At 48.5% G+C, this 14,594-nt stretch overlaps 1 protein-coding gene across 9 annotated transcripts in view; it reads right to left on the bottom strand.

Annotated features, from left to right (window-relative positions):
* Positions 1-13,687, bottom strand: part of rnf220a (ring finger protein 220a) — a 24,434-nt gene extending 10,747 nt beyond the window's left edge. Inside the window, exons 1-10 of one of the 9 annotated variants that reach the window (XM_031562988.2) lie at positions 13,641-13,687; positions 13,427-13,492; positions 13,225-13,267; positions 11,995-12,099; positions 10,655-10,776; positions 9,792-9,924; positions 5,303-5,399; positions 4,850-4,936; positions 4,667-4,722; positions 4,436-4,535 (exon numbers count right to left, since the gene is read on the bottom strand). In XM_031562988.2, coding sequence (XP_031418848.1) covers positions 4,436-4,535; positions 4,667-4,722; positions 4,850-4,936; positions 5,303-5,399; positions 9,792-9,924; positions 10,655-10,776; positions 11,995-12,099; positions 13,225-13,267; positions 13,427-13,462 — 779 coding nt within the window. In that variant the 5' untranslated portion in view covers positions 13,463-13,492; positions 13,641-13,687. Of the gene's footprint in view, positions 1-4,435; positions 4,536-4,666; positions 4,723-4,849; positions 4,937-5,302; positions 5,400-9,791; positions 9,925-10,654; positions 10,777-11,994; positions 12,100-12,555; positions 12,772-13,224; positions 13,268-13,426 lie in introns of those variants that run through there. The other 8 variants (XM_031562987.2, XM_042703778.1, XM_042703777.1 and 5 more) reach the window with 8 other exon arrangements.
* Between the last annotated feature and the right edge of the window lie 907 nt (positions 13,688-14,594).

The raw sequence follows: 14,594 nt of genomic DNA, 5'->3' as shown, positions 1-14,594 counted from the left end.
GAACAAAACTCTCATAACTTTGTCACACATTCTCTCACTCCCCTCCCAACGCATACGCGCACACATACAATGCACACACACACAAAAAAAATCGTTCTCCCTCACACACACACACACACACACTAACACAACTTCAAAGTTGAGTTCTCACCTCTAAAATGCAAAAACATGAGTTGTGATCCCCCTCCTCTTAACACACACTTATGCTAATGTTCAAGCCAATGCATCACTCTAACTAAAGCAGACCAATCTCATTTTCATGTCAGATTGCACTGGACGCTTAGCGAACACCGAGATGGGGGATTGCTTTTGGACCATTGTTTCATCGAAATCTCTTCCAATTCTTTTCCATCATTCTTTTTTAAATAAATGCATTTTAGGAAATCAGTTACAAACATGCTGCCTGACGTACCCCAAAGTCAATGTCAGCTTAAATTCAGACAAATAAAAATAGAGAGAAAAAAAGAAAACCACTCCAATGCGTTACAAATACTTCCATTGAGCCACAGTTTATACTCGTGGTAAATTGAGAAAATGATGCTTTATCCTAGCTTGCCTCTTTAAAGTTTCACCCATAAATCACGAGCCAAATAAAAATGGCATCCTGTGAGATTACAACCCGTGTGCCCTCCCTTGCTATGACAACACTAATGAAAATCAGAGCAACCTTCCCCAATCAGAGAGCCAGCAACCGGCTCAAGGCGCCCCTCCGAGGGAGAGAGAGAGGAGAGAAAGAGAAAGCAGAGGGAGGGAGAGAGAGAGAGAGAGAGAGAAAGCAGAGGGAGAGAGAGAGAGAGAGAAAGCAGAGGGAGAGAGAGAGGAGAGAAAGAGAAAGCAGAGGGAGGGAGAGAGAGAGAGAGAGAGAAAGCAGAGGGAGAGAGAGAGGAGAGAAAGAGAAAGCAGAGGGAGGGAGAGAGAGAGAGAGAGAAAGGAGAGAAAGCAGAGGGAGAGAAGAGTTAGAGAGAGAAAGGAGAGAAAGCAGAGGGAAAGAAGAGTTAGAGAGAGAAAACGGAGAGAGGGAGAGCGGCCCCTCCTCCGTGACCCCGCAGTGTTTGATTAATGAGATCATCATAGAGATTTATCTCCCCCGCCCCCTCATAACACAATATCCTGTAACATCCTGTGATACGTGATCAAATCAGGCCCGCTTTAGAAAAATAAAAAAAAATAAAAAAAACACAGAAAGAGGGATGGGGAAGAAGGAGAGCAAGCTAGGCAGAGTAGCTGCCTCTCCGTCTCTGGAAGACAGATAGCGGAGCAGATGGAGAGAGGGATGGATGGAGGAGGAATATGGCGAGGATGCAGTCGGGGCTGGGGGAAACATTGGCGGAGATATTAAATAAACGAGTGTGTCACGTCTGGAGCTAAGCGCTAAGCTAATAAAGAGCATGAGCATGGGGATGGGGGTGGGGGTGGGGGTGGGGAGGGTGTATGGGCTGCATTCACTGCTTGGTCTTCCCTGTGACATCCAACAGCTGCAGTGATTCATGCCCGGCTAGCCTAAAACACTTAATGTCTCAGACTGTGTGCTGGAGCTATGCTAAACGTCAGCCTTGGTCTGTGTGTGTGTGTGTGTGTGTGTGTGTGTGTGTGGAGTGTGTGAGAGACAGAGGGGGAGCAGGAAAGTGGGAGGGATGAATTGGGGAGGGGGGGAAAGAGAAACAGAGGAGACAGATAGAAGAGGTCTCCATGGACGAGAGCAATGAATCAATCTGGCCTGTCATGCTGCTGCTGCACCACTTAGGAACACTGTTCTGTCCGTCTTCATCTGGCCCACGCGGCCGCCTACTCTCTCACACACACACACACACACACACACACACACACACACACACACACACACACACACACACACACACACACACACACACACACACACACACACACACACACACACACACAACCTGCCTTTACTTCATGCCGATGCTCTCCTCTGGCAGCACCTCTAATCACAGTCTACAAGCAGGAGAAATATTTGTATTGGTAAACAAATTCTCTCCATCAAACCGATACTGGCAGCCAGGATGTGCTGCTGATGAATCCATTCCCGCTTTTGACACCTACATTGTGTGTCTGTGTGTGTGCGCTGGAAAGGGAGAGTAAGACAGAGTGAATGACATAGGGAGAAGGAGAGCGGGAGAAAGAGAGGGGGGGCGGGTAGAGAGAGAGAGAGCGAGAGAGAGAGAGAGAGAGAGTGTGCTCCCAATGTGTTGATGGGAGGGATCAATAGATCTCTCTCTGCTCTGCTTATTCACCAGTTCTCCTGGCTGATATTTAATATGGGACTCGGCCAGGGCCAGCCACCAGCTTAAGATTGATTCAGCTACACTGGGCACACATCCCCAGAGACAAACACACACACACACACACAGACACACAGACAGACACACACACACAAAACTTTCCCCCTCTGTATGTGAGCCTTCTATGTATGTGTGTGTGTACATGTTTGTGTGCTCAAACACAGAACCACAACACCCTAAACTTCCCCAAAGCCCTACCAAGAGCAGTGGGGGCTATAATCTCAAACCTATTAATCCTTGCGCCCATTTACCAACCAACACAACCACGCATCCTAATCCATGCAGTAGTGTTGCACGGCACACTGATACTACAATGGTATCGCAATACCCTTGCAAATACAAGTGCTCTTGCCGTGCGTCCACGGCTTGTCGACAAAGCAACAGATGGCATTATTTCGCTTACATAGCTGACAGTCAGGGCAAGCCCACGGACAACACAAAGCCCATCTCAAACAGATGTTTTAAACCTACACAGACTAAGGGCGCCAACACCAAAAGAAACCTTTTTCACCATCGGAGTTTGACGAGGCAGTGAGGCGCCATGATGACTGACTATCTAATTTGGCTATATCTTCTTTGCTAACCAACCAATGTGGCAAACATCTATATATGCAAATAACACACTCACTGGTAACGTTAACTTTACCATAACTTGCAAACTGCTACAAATGCATTACTGCACACCATGTAAAAGCTTTAACAAAACCATGACCTTGAGCTAATTATTTACAATAATCATATAATAATAATAATAATAAATGTTATGGTACAATAATCCACTCAGTGTCCGTTGTTCTTTCCACATCCTCCGTTGCCTTGCACAAAATCATTTCTTTTTTTAATTAATATCCATCTATTTAATTAAAAGGAATTTTAAGTTCCATTTCCGGTCATCTATTATTCCATTACTTTTCCTGATATTTTAGCATCAGCATCGCGATCTTTGGAAGTCATTATTTTGGTATGGTGACCACACTACCGTGCCAAAGGTAGTGGAGCTGAGTGGCAGGCTGCCCAGTGTGTGTTTCAGCATGTGTGTTACTCGGGTGACTGCACACAGGGGACTGAGAGCAGCTGCTGACCCCTTTGTGGACGGAGGGACGGATGGATGGATGGATGGATGGATGGATGGATGGATGGAGGGATGGATGGCAGACCTGCAGAAGCAAGCAATCAGAGCCCCTCTGTCCTCCTCTACAGCCTGCCCCCAGCCCTCCTACTCTGTGCTCTGACCCCAATTACACATTCAGGGGGGTGGGCCTGGGTGGGTGAGTGTGTGTGTGTGTGTGTGGGTGCGTGTGTGTGTGTGAATTGTTTTGCGGGTGGCTCTTGTCGAGGAATATGGATGAGGACATGGAGATGAGGGAATTAGAGGGGCTGGCCTTTCACATGCACAGGTTATTCAAATCTATCTGCCTGCTGCTAGAGGAAAGCTCCCTCCCTCCCTCCCCCCCCCCCCCCCCTCTCTGGGGAGCACAGTCCTCATCCCCCCCCCCTCCCCCCTTTTGCGCTTTCTCCCCATGAAAAGCGCCGGCTCCAGAACTCATACCTCTGCTGATCTCCAGGGAGGAGGAGCAGCAGGACTCATCGTAAACCCATCAGTGCAGACACACTCCACTGTGTCCACCAACAGACAAGGGGGTGGAGGTGCTGATGGTGCAGGTGGGGGGGGGACGGGGACTACACTTATAACATATAAGAGAGGATTGGGGGTGGGGTGGGGTGGGGTGGGGTGGTGAAGGGCTAGGTGAAGGCTGCTCGCATTGGTGTGCCGTGCTGCTGGCATTAGCATTCGCAGGCAGCGCTCACAGTCTGGGCCGGGCGAGGCTCAGCTGCAGGGGATCGATACACTGCTCGCTGGCAGGGCCCCTCGCCTGTGATCAAACGTGCTCGGGAGAGATGACCACACAGAATACATCATTTATGATCTGACACAACACACTCCCTCCCTCCCTCCCACACACACACACACACACAGAAAAAAAAAAACCTCAGAAGATAGGGAGCAGAGAGGACCTGAGGAATTAAGTGTGTCTGGGTGTTTGACTATGTGTGTGCTCACGAATGAGGGTGTGAGTGGATGTGTGTGTGTGTGTGTGTGTGTGAGAAAAGAGATGCTGAAGGAAACTCACTTCTCAATCTCGCTGTTTTTGCAGGTCCTGGGTGCAGAGGACGTGGACGGAGAGCTGAGGTCCTGCTTGCTGCTCTCGCCGTTACTGGTGGAGGGCATTTCTGAAGGAGGGACAGTTGCGTCACGTCACACACCCTTTCTACAAAAACGCTATCTCAAAGGATCACAAATCATTGGACTATCATATGGACTCTTTGTCCAAGTTCTCAAGGGGTTCTGCAGCTCGACTCACCGTCACTGGCCCATTTGGAGAACTCGGGCGTTATTCTGTTGGAGGGCATTCCACCGCTGTAAAAAGATAGAAACTCATTCTGAGTACATGCATCTCCTTCACCTAATTTTGAAAGCTACATTTAGTTTTCTGTAAGTTTGTTTTACTGAGAGATCCCAACGTTAAATCAAAGTGCCGGCTCACTTTAACACGGCTCCCCGCAGCGCCTCCCGTTCTTTGGTGTCGCCTTGGTCCTCTCCAGAGCAGGGGATTATATCTGCCTCTGTGTATCTGGGATCACTGGGTCAAGGCCAAACAACCACAGGGCTTCACAAACACAAGTCACATTCACAAACAAACTTAGGGGCCCAAACACCTGTGTACAGAGTGTATGTCATGTTATGTTATGTTATATTATGTTTGCTATGTTATGTTATGGTAGGTTGTTGTGCGGTGCCTTGTCCTAAGAATTTCAGTGCCCAGTCTGACCCTGTGTCATTCTGTGCATCTGACAATAAAAGACTTGTAACTTGTAACTTTACCTGTGACCTGCCATCGAGAGAGTAGTGTCGTTCCACTTACTAGTAGGAGGTGAGACTGGGGGTATGCCGAGGCATTAGATATGTAAGCACTGGTTTAGTATGAAGAAAAGGATACTGTGCTTTGCCGTACTCAAGGGTGTCGTCACCGTCCACATCCAGATCTGCGTCACTGTCGTGGCTCTCCTTTGTGCTACACACGGCAAAACCAGTTCCTGAAAGACACACACACACACACACACAAAAAGAAATCGTTAAGATTGGGCCATAACATAATTGTGCTTAAAAGGAAACGCAAGGAGGAGCAAGGAAAGCGTAGTTAAAATGCAGCGAGGGTCCAAACAGAATCCAATAAACCTCGCCACATGCCTGCGAGCCAATTAAAGCCCAGGAGGGCTTGGGTGGCTGATTGAAGCAGACACGTCGGGGAAGCGGCGGGCAGTTAAGCAAGTGGTGGCCGTGGCGGGTTACAGAGCCATCAGCAAAGGAGGTGGTGGTGGGGGGGGGGGGAGCAGTGTCAGGTGCCTGTCTGGCAGGTGTGGAGGTTTGGGTGGTGAGGTGAGGGCGGGGGCGGGTTCCAGCGGAGCGTGCCGGTGGGGTGACTGGCACCTCTATAAACCCAGTGATGAGTGGGGAGACAAACGCCCGCGGGCCGCCTGACTGGGCCCTTCAGCTCTGCTTAGGCCCAGAGCCTGGGTGACTGAGGGCTGGGGGGAGGATGGGGGGCTCTGATTGAGTGGCGATGGGATGAGTGGAGGAGAAAAGGATGTAGCCTAGCCTATTACACCCTTCTGGAGAGGAAGAAGAGACTGAAGAGAGGAGGATGGGTGGGGGGTGCGTGACGGAAGAGTGTGGAGTGATTGAGTGAACGAGTGTGGACTGTCAAACTGACAGGTTGGTTTTAACTGTAGTGGGAGCCGGTTTAACCAGTTTCTCCCCTGTCTTGACCTTTTAGCGTGAAGGATGGAGAGGATGTCTATCCGTGTGTGTGTGTGTGTGTGTGTGTGAGAGAGAGAGAGAGACAGAGACGGAGTAAAACGGAAGATGGAGCAGCTGCTTCACACCTGTTCTAACAGTGTATGTTAGTGGACTGATGTTGGACTGACAGTTGTGTGTGTCTGGTGAGTGAGTGAGTGAGTGAGTAAGTGGGTGTGTGTGTGTGTGGGCGAGTGAGTGAGTGAGTGAGTGAGTGTGTGTGTGTGTGGTGGTGTGTCTATAGTGTCTCCTGGGCTTTTCAAACTGAAGGCAGAGCAAAAAACGCCCCTTCTTTGTGTGCAGGGATAAAATGCACCACAAAATGCTAACCCTTTTTACAATGCGTCGATGGTTTTAGTGATCAAATAAAAGGGACCTTTTAAGTTTTATTCGGTCCCTGTGGCTGTGGTGGCATATGTGCTCAATGGCCGTGCCACATAAATCAGGCCCATTTCACTGCCCGTTAGCCACCAGCAGCCAGCCCGCCACAACACCTCATGCTAAGCCAGTCTGACGGGCCGCTCAAGGGCTAGGCTAGTTAGGGTCGGCCACTTCTGTCGGGTTACAAATGAAAAACACCTACAACCGAAGTGGGCAAGGAGAGCTGGAAGGCACCATCCTGCGGCTTGATGTTTCCCACTGTGCAGGGGAGACGAGAGCGGCCGCTGGGGAAGAGGCGAGGAGCCGCCCGGGTCAAAAAAAGGTGATAAACCATAAATGATGCCCAACATTTCATCAATTCACTGCGGGGAAGTGGAGACAAGAGGCTGGGAAAAACACAAATAAATAAGATTGTCCCGACCACTAATGGCGGCCAGGACTGACCAAGATGTGGCAGGCCAGGAGGAGGAAAAAAAAGAAGAAAAAAAGAAAATCACTGGTAATCCAATCAATTGATCAGACTATGGATCCTGCAAGCGGTTGGTAATGCACGGCTGGGGCTGTAGGGTGGGTGGGTGTAGCTGAAGACCACTGATTGGTCCTCTGGCCAGAGAGAGACAGACACAGTGACCACAGAGGCCTCCATTGCCCCTTCTTCTGGGATCATCCTTGTGTAGTTTAGAGACACCCTTTCTGGGGGGTATTACACATGAAATGTGCCATCCAATCAAAATGAGTGAATGAGACCCCACCCCTGGCATCCCATGAGCCAGTGCAGGAGGTGGATTTGGGGGGGGGGGTTACCTGGGAGGTCATGTGACCGGGGCTGCATGGCTGGCGCTAACCAGTCTTGGCAGGCCAATCTAATCTGGGCTGAAAAGGTCAGCGCCACTCTAACTGCCTTTCAGTCACATTATGCACGCCGCTGCACGCGCTCACTGGCAGCCACCCTCAGGGAGGAGGTCTTACTCCTCCCTCTGTCAGCCCAGACAAGATCAATAACCTTGTGTGTGTGTGTGTGTGTGTGTGTGTGTGTGTGTGTGTGTGTGTGTGTGTCTCACACACACACGGCAAGCGTGTAGCGATGGACACATGCATATTATTCTTTAGTCCAGTGTCGTACGTAGACCTGTAGACATGGTGTACATGGACACACACAGAGAGAGAATGTGACAAGGCTAAAGAGGGCGCAGCCTCATGTAAATGATGTTATTATCGAATAGGGCCTCCAACCTGAGCTCTTAAATGCTAACCTTAACATGCATTATACATGGCGACCCTCTGTTCTACGCCTGCCGACGGTGACCGAAAGCGTGGCCATTTACATACGTGGAAGCGCCGCCGTCAGCTGCCTGCCACAGACGCACAAGACAAATGCCACCATCAGGTCCCCAAGCCACGTGACACGGCACCGGCCGCCACCCCTATGCCACATCTGCCCCCATTTGGCTCCCACCCTTAGATTCCTGCCGTGTGTCAAAGTTCACCCAATCATTGCATTTTGTGGCATTTTCAAGTTTGCAGTGTTGGGATCCTGCTGTTTGGGGGGGGGGGGGAGACACCAGACACCAGACATCAGCCTTCTTTGAAGTCTTGTGTGTTTGTGTTCTTTTTCGCCCCCTCCCTCTCTCTTAAGAGTGCTTATCCCCTTGTGCCATCTCCACTGGCCTAAATCTTTGCGCTACCTCTCTGAGGATCTCCCTTCTCTGTGTCTGCCATCTCAATCTCTTCATCGACACAGCGGCCTCCTTAAGCCACGGACAGAGAGCACACCCACCCCCTCCACCATCACCATCTCACAACCCCCGATCCCCCCCCCCACCCTCAATCCTCCAAGCACAAACCTGATCCTCTTCGATTGCTCCTCTCTCCGTGTCTATCTTTCCTCCTCTCCCCCCTCTAACACTCTTGTGCAGTTGAAAGTGTTTCCCCTCTGCTTTCTTCCCTGTACTCAAAGGGAAGGTAGGGGGGAGAGGGGTGAGGCTAGTTCACAGAGGATATGCCTCTTATCCCATTGATGCCCTGCTCCCTCTCCCGCTCTCTCTAGACAGCTAACCTCCCTCTCTTCTGCCGTTCTCTCTCTCTCTCTCTCTCTCTCCCGGCTGTGGGGGTTCCTCTTAGTGTGGCTGATTGAACACTGGAAGACTTCAGCTGCACATTTCAAGTCTAAATCCACCTTCTGAGCTTTCTGGGGGGGCCTTTCATGTGCCCCCCAACCAGGAATGCTGCCCCTACAACAACCCTCCCTACCCCCCCTGCCTGTCCCCTTTCCTGCTCTCCCTGTCTGCCACATCACAGAAGTGCAGAAGGGTCTTTCTGCTCATTAGATCAAGGGCTGGGTGGCTTCTGTGCAAACAGAGTTTAGCTCTGAGTCAGAATTGATCTGGCGCTTGTTTCTCTGTCTGGCCCAGGTCTTAGAAACAGACCAGAAAGCAGCTCGTTTTCGAGGCTTTGTAAATTAGCTCTTCATAGTGATCGAATGCGAGAAGCCTCAGCGTGGAGATAAGAGTTTTGAGGGGGGGGGGGGGGGGGGGACGAATCACTTTCTCTTGGGGGTACAGGCAACAATGGTGGATGCATTTGGCAAACTACAAAAGAAAGATTAATGGTGTGCCTCATGGGTTGATATGTATTGTCACTTATGACCATGACAACCATGCTTCGCAAAATACAGACATTTGTTTCTTTCTTTAAAATCAGGTACGATTGTATTATTGGTTTCAGACTTATATTCACATTCTTGAATCTTTTTAAACACTTAATATTTGATATATTAGCCTAAGAATACATATATTTATATTTTTTATATATAAGGATACATTACTCACACTAGAAACCATTCGGAATGTTTAGATTTCCATTTAGGTTTCATTCCTCAGCTTAACCATTAACCATTTTCATATCTGGAGTTTGCTAAAATGCTAAGACTGTGGAATTGCTAATAGGCAAAGACTGTGGTTTGACCAAATGCTATATGGACTGTTACATATACTGTATGTGTGACCATGTCGGTGTGAAGAGGGACTGGCTATTAACCAAAGCAAAGTAGTCACAGAGACAGAGAGTAAATAGGGCACCTCCACTCCACTCATGCTCTGTGATATACTGGCAAGGGGCATAGAGCTTTCAGGACCAGCGTTTAATGATGGCCGCCATCATCATCTGCTCTCAATACAGCAGTCACTGACTAATAGGCAAGGTAAACTAGGTCTGCCTGGTTCCATGTTGTGCTTAGCTGCGGTGGAGCCTACCTCTGAAGCCGCCCTCGAGTAGGGTGGTGGCTCGGACCCTCTTCTGGCCGCACCACTCGTATTCCTCAAAGCGATTTCCGTTCTCTCCGTCAGCATCGGCGGAGTCGTCTTCGGGGCCGCACACTCCTTCCCTCTGAGGAAGCAGAAAACGTTAAAGCACAACCATAACAACCTTTACACCTGAAACCTTAAATGATCCCTACACCAACAACTGTTTTGCCAAACTCTACTAGGGACAAATAGAATAGAATCACCCAAAAAAATGTATTAAATCACATGCACTGAAGGAGCCCATCACCAAAGAGTGTTGTGGTGCTGTTAGTAACACTGACTACCAAATAACAATAGGTTAGACAGAAAGGAACTGGTGTCTACTGTGTCTACTTAAGTCCACTAGATTGCCACCTGACCCACCCAGTGGCTGAAGCCAAAACAAGGGTTCAATTCAATTTCCAATGGGCTTCTGATCACCACCATTACTGGCTGCTGTGAGGATGTGACTAGATGGGTCAGGAGGAGCTGAAATCAACTAACATGAGGACCAGAGGGCATCCATAAACCCCTTCCTTCCCCTGGACATGAGTCAGGTGAAATCTCATCTCTACACTTCCTTATAGAGCCTGGGAAATGTTCCTCCAGGAACAGCATTAGTTGGCTAGCGCCGCGCTAACGAAAAGAACTCCCTGTGTCTTATACTGGTGCCTAGAGACACTTGGGCCTGTTTAAAGCAGACTAGGTGCTGATGTCCAGGGGAAGGAGCAGTCAGAAGAGGAGAGAGAAAGCGTAGGGACAGGGAGATTGAGGAGAGGGGCCAGGAGGCTGGCCGGTGCAGGTAGCGAACAAGCATGGGAGCAGGAGGCTACCTTAAACAGACACTGTTCCACATGCCTACTCATCTCCTCCTCTGTCCCTGCCAGCGGGGCGCTGCACAGTGGACATACCTGCCCATCTTCAGGCTTCCGACGCTTCATCTTCCCGATCCGAGCTGCAACACACAACACACACAGAGAAGCGGTGTCAGGCGACTGGAACCAACACACACATTCATTGCTAGAGGTTGAACATTTACATTCACTTGGAGAATCGGGGTGAAATAATTAGGCTCTTTAGTTGGTTTGCGATTAAACCAAGCTAATGAGATCAAAACACAGTTGACACACAGCATGCCATGTGTCACCCAGAGGTTGGTTAATGTTTTGGAGCGACAGATTTCATCTGACATGCCTGGGGTCAGGACTTGTTAAAGAGAAGGGACATGGCTGAGCCCTTCACGTTGGTTTGGCTAAAGAGCAACATTAAACGCTCCTGACATTCACAAAATGCCAAAAACCCTTGCCTCTGTGTAACTCATCCGAGAGGATAAGACCCACTCTGCCTAAGGCTTAATGCACACAAACGCCATACTGAGGCACTTGCCCTATGTCTGGTACCAAAGACAAAAAGACCCTGGACAGCGGTCTCACATAACAACCGGTGAAAAAAACAAAATGGCCATCATGAAGACATAACAGCCTTGACAAATTAGGGTGGTGTTAACCACACCCAACACCACAATGTACCGTTTCTCGGGGAGCCACTCGTCGCGTGTGTGTGTGTGCGCGCGTCCCAGAGATGGGCTGGGTCTCGTCACCCTCTGCCTGTCGTCCCTCCCCGCCCCACGCACATAATTAGAAATTTAACACAGCATAACAGCGCCTATTGCGCCGTAAGTCTGTGTCGCCTTTTCTTAACTGCAAATGGCGCGCGGGGACATTAATTTTTAGGTGGCCGTGATTGCGAAAAGGAGCCAAGGGGGACTCGGGCGAGGGAAAAGATGTGCCATAACTTCTGGGTGACGAGGGACAGCGTGAGGAGGGAGCACAGGGCGAGAGAGAGAGAGGGAAAAAGGGATGAACAAGGGAAGGAGAGAGGGAGAGGATACAACGGCTCATCATCTCTCCCGGGCCAGGGTGACGGTAATGGAGGAGGGCGTCGTTAAACGGGGGGGGGGGGGGGATTAATTAGGCACGGCAGGAGTGTTTCCAGACACGTGGCCCTTCCTCCAGAGATAACAGCGGTCTCGACCGAGCGGCAATACACATTACAACCCGAGACCCGGTTTAAAACCAAGCCAGCGCCCCACTCCCTTCACAGGGTTCACTGCCTGATGGGGCACACCAAACCAGAATCTATGGGCAGAGAGAGGTGGGGGCGGAGGTCTTACCGTGGCGTAGGCAGCAAGGGGCTAGGGGCACACCGCTGGGCACAGGTTTTGGGGAGCTTTTGACACATTCCTTGCCAGAGCGCCTGCACCAGCAGAGGACATCGACTGTTGACATATCAAGAAGTCAAGGGTTAAAGAGATCCTCTGCTCATGCAGGCGCTACAGACAAAAGGGAACAGCAGACAGAGAGAGAATTCACCTTGTTCTTCATATTTTATTTTAGGGGAGAATTGATATTACTTTTGTGACACTGTGGCATGGCACAATAGGTTAAAATCAAGGCATAAATTAAAAAACAACTCTACCACGGGATGCAAAAGAGCCACTGAAGCATCATAGGACAACCCTAGGTAAGACAGGATAGTCATGTGCTGCCATTATGCCAGGCTCCATTTCTCCTTCAAAGCAGACATATGCAGAGACTGCAATGACCAGCACTGCTTTGGGCAAGGCTCCAACAGAGCAGTGACAAGTCAACTGACGAGGGTCAGGCTTATTCACAGTGAGATGTGTGAAGTACATAGCTTCAGTCAAGCCCCCCCCCCAAAGACCCAGCCTCACCGTGACTGTAGGCCAGAGGTGGCTGTTTCCCCATCCTTATTTCAAGGACAGCACAGCCATAACCAGCTCTGCTTGATGCATGTCCTAGGTTACACTCTGACCCTGTAAAGTCATACTCATTGACGTTGTGAGAGGGACCAATTTAAGACTCTGAGACCAGCTCCCATATAGCCACTCTGCCTGACCCTCAGATAAACACAGCTGAAATACCACCGGGTCTACATGAAGCACAAATACTACAGCAAAGAGCCTTTCCTCGCTTAGGTGTCATGAATGTGGGTATGAACCGAATGTGTTTGTGACCCAAAAAGTAGAACCGGCATGACCTCAGAAGTCTGAATGCATGAGAAATTGCATGCCTAGCATAAATTAATAAAATGTATAAAAAACGTATTAAATATATATTTTATAATATTGCACTGATATGTAACAAAGTCATCCACATATCTGTGGATGCATGTGGTGTAGTTTGTGCAACAACAGGTGACTTTATTGTATTATGAATATTAAGCTAGGTAAATAGGTTGTTCGTTGGTTACTGACTACAGGACAAAGGGTTTTTTGTAATCAGTTATAAACACAACACACGGCCACTGTGACCTAATGCTACACCGAAAAAGAGATTTTATTCAAGGTATTTCCATTGTGTCAAAGGCAATGTATACATACCATTCAATCGTGTTTGTCTGTTAGCCCGCACCCGTAAAAATGTCTGTGAGCAGGAAAAAAGAAAACACAGGAAATGTGCAAGAGTTATTAAAGGTTGCATGTATTACGATCACTAACAATTTGTTAGACATTTACTGCTGGATTACATTGGATTGTCTACTGCAATCCACAACCTGCAGCCTGGCTGTAAACAAAAACCTACTTCTCGTTTCCCATTGGTCTCTACCTCCTCTTCCATTACAGGATTCCTCCACTCTTGAAAAAAAGGCTTTAAAAGTAGCCAAACTCACGTGTTAGAGAAATTCACATGAACCAGAAGATGCTTCAATGAATCTTAAAACCTAGACTTAAATAAATATTTAAGAAGGATGCAGAGGGATTGAAAACTCTAGACCCATATCAAAATACGGGCTCACCGCGCTGTGAACGCCATGTTGATTGTGGTCATGTGACTACCGCGCAAAGTGAAAGTTCAGGAGACGTAAAATACTGCAGTACCACATTAGGCCATTAGGGAGCAGCAATACGTTGTTGGTTCACAGTAGTGGATTGCCTGTGCCCTACCGCCCTTAAAAGCTGAGGTTTTAACGCCATATCATAAAAAGTAGCAGTTAAAATTTGACAGTTAACACAAGACATATTTAATAAAATTGACAGAAATTATTGAACAGGTAGGAGCCTTGACATTCCTTTCAAGATAATATTTGTATCAATTTATGGATTTGCGACAACAGACTTGGGTCTTCAGTCTTTGCATTAATTGTTATGGTAAGTTAAATTTGGTGACAGGCAAACCCGACTAGCTCATTGCAATGCACCGTGTCGTACATTTTTGAATAGACCTCCTGGATTATTAACATGGTGCTTGAGTATAGCTAGTACTGACAAATGTTCTCTGAACAGTTATCATCTCTCTTGGATACTTACACATCTCCATTTATACTGTATAGTAATTTAAGAGCAAATTTAACCTGTCTGGCCATCATCATTTAGCTCTATTAAACTGGATGTATGTACTGCTGACTCCAGCAGGGCCTGCCAGGCCGATAGATGCCCGCTTCTTGACACGGGCACCATGGGCACCGGTTCAAACGGCCCCAGAGTTCCTCGTAGATCATCCGCCGCTGCAGCTTCTTATGAGAAACACTTGAGTCATGCACATCGACAACCGTTCTATGTTATGCTAATACACTGCCTTAATGATGCTGTATGATTCACTAATGATGGATACAGCCTGAAATAGGAGGAGAAGCTGGGGGGAAAATGTATCATTGACTTAATCATTTGCACGAAAACCTTTAGTGATCCCTTGCTAATGAGAATTTTTGCTTAAAGTGCTGCCTTTAAAAGCTGTGTTTAACATACATTTT

This window comes from Clupea harengus, chromosome 25, assembly GCF_900700415.2.
Source record: "Clupea harengus chromosome 25, Ch_v2.0.2, whole genome shotgun sequence".
NCBI lineage: Eukaryota > Metazoa > Chordata > Actinopteri > Clupeiformes > Clupeidae > Clupea > Clupea harengus.
The sequence above is the reverse complement of the archived record's forward strand: the minus strand, read 5'-3'. Positions and strand labels throughout refer to the sequence as shown.